This window comes from Cornus florida, unplaced genomic scaffold, assembly GCF_030987335.1.
Source record: "Cornus florida cultivar Cherokee Brave unplaced genomic scaffold, ASM3098733v1 CherokeeBrave_3.0.0_Hap2_Chr08, whole genome shotgun sequence".
Lineage (NCBI taxonomy): Eukaryota > Viridiplantae > Streptophyta > Magnoliopsida > Cornales > Cornaceae > Cornus > Cornus florida.
In genome coordinates this window covers 65,213,896-65,224,354 of record NW_026775578.1, presented here as the reverse complement: position 1 = coordinate 65,224,354, position 10,459 = coordinate 65,213,896, and the positions used below count along the sequence as shown (strand labels likewise).

Below are 10,459 nucleotides of genomic sequence, written 5' to 3'. Positions count from 1 at the left end.
GAAGAAAAGAAGAGAAAGGAAAACAACAAGATATAATAAATTAAATAAGAAAGAATATATTAGCATAGATAACGCATGTTAGTCGTTCATTCTAAAATTTGTTCATTCTAAAATTGTTAACTATCCAGTAGTTTTAAAAATACAACTCATATTCATCCGAGGTCTTTTTCGCTTCGGTTATGTCCAAAGACTATAAAAGTTTGTCTTTAAAGAGAAAGTATGTCTACCTTGATGAAATTTTCACAAAGAAAATTTTTGTTAAAGAAAAGTAATGGCCATAGACTTGTAAATTTCCACAAAGAAAGTATATCTTGATCAGAAGAAACAATGTTGCATTGGAGCCATAGAAGACTTTGATGTGGACTTTTCTTTTTGACGAAAGAAGAGATATATGTATCATGTATGGGACCATGGCTGACTTTGAGGTGCACACCTTCATTGGGGTGACAGGTAAAATTGTTAAAACATATTAACATATTTTTGCATGATTAATTTAGGCATGTGATTGGATAGATCCAATGAGAAGAATGTTAGCATTGTGGTGCATCAATTCCTAAATGGAAAATGATATTATTGACGACTTTAATACCCGACCGACAGAGATAAAATAATAAAGGTTATCACACGACTAGCTAGAGAATATAAACAAACCAACCTTCTTCTTCACTAATTCTAAAAAGGGATAATTACACTCATCTCTTCTGAGGTTAGGGCTAATTACGGGCAGTATCTTTTACGTTTAAAAATTTACACCGTCCTCCCTCAAGTTTGCTCTGTCGTAACACTTAGCCCCCTTCGGTAAAAGACAACGCCGGTCAATGCCATTTTTGATAACATCAGCCATTTTTAAGTATGAAATACCACATTTGCCCTAAACAAATTACAAAAACATTTTCATTTTTATTTTTTACTTAAAATTACTTATATACCCCAATTTTATATGCCCTCCACCACCACCCACCTCAACTAGCCCTAGATTCAGACACTCAACCACAAACCCTAGAAACAGATCGAGACCCAATTCCGTTGCCGGCAAGCTTGCCATTGCATGAATCTCTCTACAAATTCAGAGTATTGATACTCTTTAACGTTCAACTCAGAGTTGGAATTCAACTCCGGAGTGGCCTTGTGAGTTCAGGAACTCAAACTATTGAAACCCGTCAAAACAGGGGAATTTGAGCTCTAATTTGCAAGAAAAGTAGCGTCACAGCCCAAATCGAAGCCATTGTCAAAAAGTTGTTGCAAACAACATTAAAGAGTGAAGAGAAACAAGATTTGGGTGGCAAAAACGACTGTTATCTGTGATGGGTCGAGGGTAAATGCCGCCTATGACAGAGAACAGGAGGAGGACGAGTCCATTGGTTGTAACAGCAGATTGTGGTCAGTTGGGTTTGAACAGAAGGTCATGTTCATGCCCTTGAATTCATGGTAGTTTGGGATGGTGTGGATGTCTTGGTGAGATGGGTTGAGAGCATTGTTTATATACCAGTCACTTTCGAGCATGGATTTGAAGGTAGAGAGAGAAGCGTTCATGTCGTCATCCTTTGTATCCCCATCGTTGTTTCTTGTCCACAAAACTGCGTCGTCCTCTTCTCCTCCCATCCAACCGACGCCGTTAGCCCTTGGTAGCATTTCAGGCTCTCTCTCTCTCTCTCCTCTGCTTTATTTTTTTGGGTTGTTCCTTCTTTAGAGAGAAAGAGAGAGTGTGTGTGAGAAAGAGGGAGAAGGCGCAGAGGTAGAGAAAAAAGGGCAGTAGCTAAGAGTATCAATACTGTGGAGTAAATTCAGAGTACAAATTTTGCAGGGCCGGCGGCAATGATGGTGGTGCTACTGATTTTGCAGGGCTGGCGGCGAGGGTCTGTTAAGGCCGACAACGACATGGTCTCCAGCGGCGGCGGCGGTGACGATGTGGTGTTGATTGTCGTGGTGGAGGAAAAGGAGTGCTGTAGAGGGACTTGATCACAGCCATTAACAGGGGAGCCGAAGAGGGTACAGTGGTGATGAATAGAAGCACAGGAGCCGTTTGAGAGGGTAAGCTTGGGTTGTCACCGGAACGACATGAATTAGGTCTATTTGGGTGCTTGGGATTGACCGTATAGATATATATACACACACATATATATTAGGCGTTTGCTTTAGAAAACCAAAAATTAGTTGCCGCCGGTAAGAGAGAAAGAAAGAAAGGATGGACGGCGGTGGAGGGATTTATTGGCGAATCCCAGTTTTAACAGGCAAGCCCCAAGCAACAATGAAAAGGTTACAGAACCGAGAGCTCCATTAACGCTTGCAAATTTAGGGCTCAAACCATGAAAGAGAGCTATTAGGGTATAAGTGTCAATTGATAACTTGTCATAATTATTAATATATAATGGAGGGTATATTAGTACATTTACATAGATTTCTAAGACTACCTTCCCGAGATCGCATTTAAGGGAGGTCTTGTAATATTTGAAACGTTAAGAATGTTATGTGTCATTACGCTTAATCTCATAGAAGGTAAATGTAATTATCCCTTCTAAAAATGATCACTTGATGAAGTTCATAAATAAACCGAAAAAACAAAAAAATAAAATCATAGATTATTGCCGTCTCATGCAAATCAATTCACTATCTCAAAGGAAATAGTTATAACTCTATTTCAGTCTCACATCCGCTACTCTCTGACAAGACTTAGTCCTTGAACAATTCAGGCCAACTCTTGCGACCCTGCCTCGAGTGGCTACGAACTCCAGTCTTACTATAAATAGGGGTCATCACATGGCTAGAGATGATAAAGAGAACCAAGAGTTTTGGTGTTTCGTGATAGTTGTCTTCACCAGCCAATTCTGAAAATGATGAGCGGAGAAATGTTGTTTGAACATTTCAAAGTGTTGGTTGTGTTTTTTTTAGTAATATTGTGCTTGAAAATGAAACCGTCTCTTGGATTATTCAGTAATTCAAGTGTTGGTAAAGTAGCGAGGTGCATAGAGAGGGAGAGAGAAGCTCTCCTTTAGTTTAAAGAAGGGCTCGTTGATGATTATGGCGTTCTTTCTTCTTGGGGGAACTCAACTGAAGAGTGCTGCAAATGGAGAGGAGTCCAATGTAGCAACCGCACTGGTCATGTGATGGCGCTCGATCTTCACAGTCGCTTAGACTGGTCACAACATGATTATCAGCGTTTGAGAGGTAAGATTAGTCCTTCATTGCTTGAATTGCAGCATTTGAAGTATTTGGACCTCAGTTCAAACAATTTTACATGGAGCCATTTCCCAGAATTCATTGGTTCCTTTAGCAGATTGCAATTCCTCAATCTTTCATATACTCGTTTATTCGGTATGATTCCTAATCAGTTTGGGAATCTTTCTGAATTGCGTTCTCTTGATTTGGGCCATAATTATGAAGTGAGTGTAAAAAGTTTAGAGTGGGTTTCTCATCTTTCTTTATTAAGATACCTTGATCTGACCAATGTTAATCTTAGCAATGCAATAGAATGGATGGAAGCACCCAATAAGCTCCCTCTCCTAACGGAATTGCACTTGACTGATTGTGGTCTCCCTCTCCATGGTATCATTTCACCCCAACTTCCATTGACAAATTCTTCTGCATTGTCTCTTGCTGTCCTTAATCTCTCTTTTAATTCTTTCAATTCTTCAATATACAGTTGGTTTTTCAATTTCAATACTAGTCTTGTTCATGTAGACCTTTCTTATAACAATTTACAAGGTCTGATCCCTAATTCTTTCGGAAACTTTAATTCCCTTTCCTATCTTTCTTTCTGCGGCAATCAACTTGAAGGTGGGATTCCAAAATCCATTGGGAACTGTACTAGTTTACAAACATTGAATTTGGATTCGAATCAACTTGGTGGTTCTCTGCCTCACAGTATCACAAGACTTGCATCTTTGAAGGAATTGTATCTTGATGGTAATCAATTGAATGGGTCTTTACCAGATTTAACCGGACTATCTTCATTGAGAGAGTTGTATCTTTCAAACAATCGATTTGGTGGGTCTTTACCAGATTTAAAAGGATTATCTTCATTGAGAGACTTGGATCTTGCAAACAACCGATTGAGTGGGTCTTTACCAGATTTAAAAGGATTAACTTCATTAAGAGTGTTGTATCTTAGGAACAATAGCTTGGTTGGACCACTACCCAAAAGTATTGGGCAACTTTTAATGCTTGAAATGTTGATCGTCGATTCAAATTCTTTACAAGGTACAATCTCTGAAACCCACCTCTCACATGTCAACAACTTGAAGTATTTGGACTTGTCTGATAACTCGCTATCTTTAAACTTCAGTTCTGATTGGATTCCTCCTTTTCAACTCGATTACATAGAGTTGCGGTCTTGCCAGTTGGGCCCTCATTTCCCAAACTGGCTTCTAACTCAAAACAATTACTTTTCGCTTGATATCTCTAATTCTGGAATTTCAGATATTGTCCCTAGCGAGTTTTGGAATTTATCTCCTAAACTGTCTAACATAAATCTCTCTTCCAACCACATGAATGGCATGGTGCCTGATTTGACATCATTTAAGACAGTTTTTTATCCTATGATAGATTTGAGCTATAATCGTTTTGAATGTCCAATGCCACTATTTCCTCCCAACATCACATTTTTGAATCTCTCTAAAAATATGTTTTCTGGGTCAGTTTCTTTCTTATGCAAGATAACCAATGAGCTTCTCAGCTTTATTGACCTCTCAAATAATTGATTATCAGGGGAGCTTCCTGATTGCTGGATGCATATGCATGAATTAGTCATCCTTAATTTGGCTAACAATAATTTCTCTGGAAAAATTCCTAACTCTATGGGTTCCCTCTATCGAATTCAAACATTGCACTTACACAATAACAATTTCACTGGAGAATTGCCTTCGTCATTGAAGAACTGTAATCGTTTGAAGATCATTGATATGGGAGAAAATAAATTATCAGGAAAAATACAAGCATGGATAGGGACAAACTGGACAAGTTTAATTATTCTTAGTCTACGATTGAATAAGTTGGAAGGACACATACCTCTGGAAATATGCCATCTAAACTCTATTCAAATCTTGGACCTCTCCCAAAACAATATATTTGGGATTATACTGTCGTGCTTCAATAATTTTATGGCTTTGGTTTAGCGGAATAAATCTGAAGGAAACATTGCTCATCACTATAGTGCTTATACAAGTCGTTATACTAGTTATGGTAATATGTATGTAGATAATGCATTGGTGCTATGGAAAGGGAAAGAGAGTGAGTACAAAAATATTTTGGCACGAATAGGAGACATTGATCTTTCTGGCAATAGATTAGTTGGAAAAATTCCAGAAGAAATCTCGAGTCTTGCAGAATTGAATTATTTGAACTTTTCGAGAAATGAATTGAATGGACTTGTCATTCAAAAGATTGGTGAGATGAAAATGCTAGAATCTCTCGACTTGTCTAGAGATCAGCTATCTGGTGAGATTCCTACAAGCATTACTCGTTTGTATTTTCTTGCTGTCTTGAATTTGTCAAATAACAACTTGTCCGGGAAAACTCCATCAAGCACTCAATTGCAGAGCTTTGATGCCTCTGCATATTCTAGAAATGATGAACTTTGCGGGCTTCCACTTCCCAATAAGTGCCCAGGAGATGAAACAACTCTGGAATCTTCTGTCGGTAAAGATGATATCATTCAAGGAAATGAGGATGGGTTCATAAACTGAGAATTTTATGTCAGCATGGGGCTAGGATTTGGGGTTGGATTTGGTGGAGTCTTTGGCACTTTACTGCTTAATCGTTCATGGGAACATGTCCTTTTCAAGTTCTTAAACAACATAAAAGATTGGTTCTATATGACAGCAGCAGTGAAAATGGCCAAATTGAGGAGGTGGCCTCAAAGCTAATAGGTACATATCTCATATGGCTTTTTTGAATTTTCTACACTTTCACTCCAATTTTGTTTTTTGTATTAGCTAGATTTTCAGTACTCGAATGACAATCTTTATAACAGTTCTAATTATTTCTATTTGACAACAGCGGCGAATATGCCCATAGTGTGGAGGCAGCTTCATAGCTAATAGGTAAATATATTTTTTTGATGCTTGTGAATTAGCTGCACTTTCACTCCTTGAATTTCTTTTTCCATTAGCTAGATGTTCAATATTTGAATGACACTATAACACTTCAAACACAACTAAAAAAATTTAATTCCTCTCGTTGCAAACTAACGTTAGTTGTTCAATCTCACATTTTGATTAAACGTATTGCTTACGTTGTTTATATTGTTCTTTTTCTTTTTTCTTTTTTTTTTTTTTTTTTTTTTTTTTTTTTTTTTTGCATTTTCGGTGTATTCCACTTCAAGTTCTTGCAGGGACGACTTCGAGTTTTGCATACCATCAAGTGCCGCAGCTGTCTCCTAAGCCTCTCTATTTCTTGAAGAATAAATTGTATAACTATTCTCTACATTACTTGTACTAGATTTAGTTAGTGTTGATTGAAGCACAACCATATGGTGTTGGACTATCTGTATGAGGAATGGTTGTGGCTTACAAGGCAATCCAAAATAAATATATTACATAGTTTGTCGTCTAATATTTGCTTTCAAATGTACCATTTAAAATAGGGTTTCTTGAATATTATTATTGGCAAGGCCTTTTTTCTAGATGTAACTCATGCTCAATTAATAATCCCTTAAGAGGGGTTCCTTTTTTTTTTTTTTTTTTTTTTTTCATAATCTCGTTTTCTAATTCGATACTTAATGTCATCCTCCTCTAACAAGTTCAGCCCTGAAACAAAGTAAAGCATGTAATTTTACCACTAGGCCAACTCCTTGTGTACGCGCGTGTCGCTACCTTGTAATAACAATTAGACATGACAAAAGGAAAAGGGAAAGCAAAATTTTCAAAGCCTTCCTCTATATTTGAGAGAAGTAACAAATTACTAAATGCACTATGCACTGTGACAGTGAGCACATTTGTGTACATTGCCATTTGCCACTGGATCATATAGAGTCCCTGATTAAAACATAGAAGCTATATTGATGTATGCATAAGCATCAGTCAAAAACTAGATAGAATGGACAATACTATGTCAAGCAATGTATTACCCGTGCATTGCATGCATACAATACTATGTCAAACAATGATCAATATATTTATAATATTATGTTCATTGAATTAAACCAAAATAATAGCCTCCTTAAAAAAAAAAAAAATGATGACAAACTAAAGAAAACAAGTAATGAGATCTTTTATTAAATCATTGCTTAGAGCAAACTACAATCTCCATCCAACAAAAAATAAATGAATTGTTAGAAGGCAGAAACCTTCATGATATCAATGTGATCATAACTAAGTGATTGGCTAACCCAGTCAATAAAATGGCCAAAACATTACTATATTATAACACAATTTTCATCAACTAAAACATAATTGGCCTATAGAAAACACAAAAGAAACCTCTATTGAATCATTGCTGGGGCAACTTCATCCGATGATCTCCAACTCTCCAACCAATCAAAACTAAATGAAAAATTAGATAGAAACCTTCATAATATGGATGTGACATGAACTGAATGATTCGCTGACCCAGTCAAGAAAATGAGTAAGGTAAGGTACCAATCTACGGTCATAATAGCTACACTACGAGGAAGAGCTCTCATTCCATTTGTATGACCTTGAACTTGGAAACTTGCATCAGAGCAAAAGCATTACATATCTTGAACGCATGGCAAAGGCCCATTGTATGATATATATATATATATATATTATTAGCTGTAAGTTTACAACCAACCCGTGGCTAAGAATGGTAAGGATTAATGAGTTAGCAAAAAACAATATTAGATACAGCAGCATAAAACCACATCAAACACACTTCATGTTTTGTTAACTTTCTGGGAAAAAAAAAAGATCAAACACACTGCACTTGTGTGAGAAATGTAACAATACAAATATATATACATATTTATATAAAGAGACAGAGAAAGAGAGAGAGAATGGAGAATTACGTGACATACGGGAGCTCTTACTGAACCAGATGTTACCAAGAGTCTTCTCCCATTAGCATCTAAAGTCATTTCATGTCTAAAGTAAACTGAATCATCACGGTTGCAAAACCTATATAATGGAACACAATGATGTCACCACCGTTCCTTTTGCATAAATTAATGTACAATAATTCTGAAGATACCATTAAAAAAAAGTTATAAACTATGCATAGTATAACTAAGGCAAACTCAGTGCACGAGGTTCCCGCCACTGCGGGGTCTAGTGAGTGTTAGATATACGCTGCCTTACCTCCACATGTGAAGAGGCTACTTCCATGTTTCGAACCCGTGACCTCTAGGTTACAATGGAGAATCTTACTGTTACGCCAAGGCTAATCCTCTATGCATGGTCAAATAACTTTCACGCAACATTAAGTACACCATACCATTAAAGAAACAAGATCATATCAATTTTACAAAATTAAGAGAGATATTGGAAGTTGAACATACTATCATGGTATCAATCTAAGGAGTCACACTACAAAACTTAGGATGGTACCTTATTTAAGGAATAAGACATTTGACAGCTCAATTAATATAATAAGTGATTCTCCAATTAAGTACGCAATCTAAGTATCACTTAAATGAATAAGTTCACTTAAAATATAATGAAATCAAATTTTAAGTGAACACAACTTCATATCACATAATCATTACTTTTACTTATCAAAAATAAAAAATAAAGAACACTTGAATTAACAATCATTGAAGAAGTCCTCAATTTATAAGCTTAATATTCTCGTCTTAGAATCATTGGTGCTTAATTTTCACTGTTACGGGTTGAATGGAGGAGTGATCTTGGTATATTATGTGATCGATATATAGCTCTAAAATTTAGAAGGCAAATTTATAAACAACTATTAAACTAGCCACACTTATGGTATAAAATGTTGGACGGCTTGAAAATAGCACATTCACAAAATAAGAATCTTCTAATAAGGTCATCAAAGGCATTATTGAGAAGATGGAGAAAAAGAATGCGAGGCATTAGCACAAATGTATGGTAATATAATAAAGAATATGTGAGATATTATTTTATATTTGGCAATTATCGTAAACAAAACAAGTCCATGTCGAGTTGTAATTCAAGTTAAGATCGATGGAGACTATAGATTTGAAAAGTTGTTCAAAGATGCTATAACTGTGATCATCACAGAAAAGGAAGAACACCATATTAGGAAGAAATCCAAAAAGGTTAAGACACATTCCATATTTGGTAATTTTTAGAATATACCAAAAACAGTGCCTAGAACCTTAAGAATCAAGTCTGGCAGCTTTAAACCTGTTCATAATTCTTGGAACAGGTTCAAGCCATTAGAATTTCACCTAGAAATCATTCTGCCATCCTTGAACCTGTTCCCAATTCTTTGAACAGGTTCAAGTCTTCAACATTGGCCTCAAAATACATTCTGCCATCCTTAAACCGGTTCCCAATTCTTTGAATAGGTTTAAGAGTCCTGATAGCTTATGAAAAGTTTCGTTTCCTATTTCAAATTTCTCTCCTAGTTGGTCTAAAATTGTACCAAATCCTATGCACGAATTTTATCTTATTTTCAGAGGGATTAGGTCATTCTAAACTTTATATAAACCATGTCATATACATTGGTTTATTAACGACTTTTACATTATTATTCAAAGCCTTAGGAAGATTGTTTGTGTAGAAAATCAGAGTTGATTTTTCTGATATCTTTCTAGAACACACACACATAAACACAGTTTAGAGTTATGGTGTTCGAATCCTAATCGTCATCATATAGTCGTATTAACATCGATTAGACGAAACAGATCTTCTTCTACATCATTCAGACGATTGAAGAACAGAAGTAAACGAAGTCACACTTTGAAAGGGTTGGAGCATTCATAGAGCGCTATCTGATCTACTTGTTACTCTTCTACAAATATCAAGTGTAAGCCTGAGGTCAAGTTGCTGTTGGACGGGGAGTCGCAAAGCCAGAGGATCGTTAGTGGTTGGTGTGGTGTAGAACGATAGGGTATGAGCCAGGGTCAAAGTTCGGTATACTTTGTTTCAAGCATATTGGATTGGTTTACTTTGAACTGCACAAGTCCATGAGGTTTTTCCCATAACAGTTGACGTATTTTATCAACTGGGGTTTTCTTGCTAAAATCCAGGTGTCATCTCTAACTTTATACTTTGCTTTATTTTATCTGCATGTGATTAACTGTTTAATTGCTAAAATAAAGTAAGTTCGAAAAACACAAGATCTATTTTACAAAATCTAAAACTTTCTAAAGTTTATTCAGCTGCGTACGACTCACAAATTGGTATCAGAGCCAATCTCTACACACTGAGTTGATCCTTGTTGGTAAGTTTTTGATTTGTTTTTCAAAAAATTGTTTTCAAAATCATGTCTTATGCATTGAAAGAAGGCGGTTCTAATCAACATGGTCCTTTATTTGAAGGAGATAGTTACAATTTTTGAAACTCAAAGATGAGAG

The 10,459-nt window shown here is 36.1% G+C and overlaps 2 protein-coding genes across 4 annotated transcripts; both read left to right on the top strand.

Moving 5' to 3' along the window:
* The first annotated feature begins 794 nt into the window (after window positions 1–794).
* Window positions 795–6,786, top strand: LOC132271914 (receptor-like protein EIX1). 3 transcript variants are annotated; one of them, XM_059773420.1, is made up of 3 exons: window positions 795–5,864; window positions 5,995–6,038; window positions 6,329–6,785. In XM_059773420.1, exon 1 carries the CDS (start codon window positions 3,105–3,107, stop codon window positions 4,695–4,697), a length of 1,593 nt encoding a protein of 530 aa, XP_059629403.1. In that variant the 5' UTR covers window positions 795–3,104; the 3' UTR covers window positions 4,698–5,864; window positions 5,995–6,038; window positions 6,329–6,785. The 3 variants fall into 3 exon arrangements, with proteins under 3 accessions (XP_059629403.1, XP_059629404.1, XP_059629402.1); XM_059773421.1 differs by having other exon boundaries at window positions 6,320–6,785; XM_059773419.1 differs by having other exon boundaries at window positions 5,995–6,786.
* LOC132270417 (receptor-like protein EIX2) lies at window positions 5,184–5,681 on the top strand. Its single transcript, XM_059771597.1, has one exon. It carries the CDS (start codon window positions 5,184–5,186, stop codon window positions 5,679–5,681), a length of 498 nt encoding a protein of 165 aa, XP_059627580.1.
* Window positions 6,787–10,459: the final 3,673 nt, after the last annotated feature.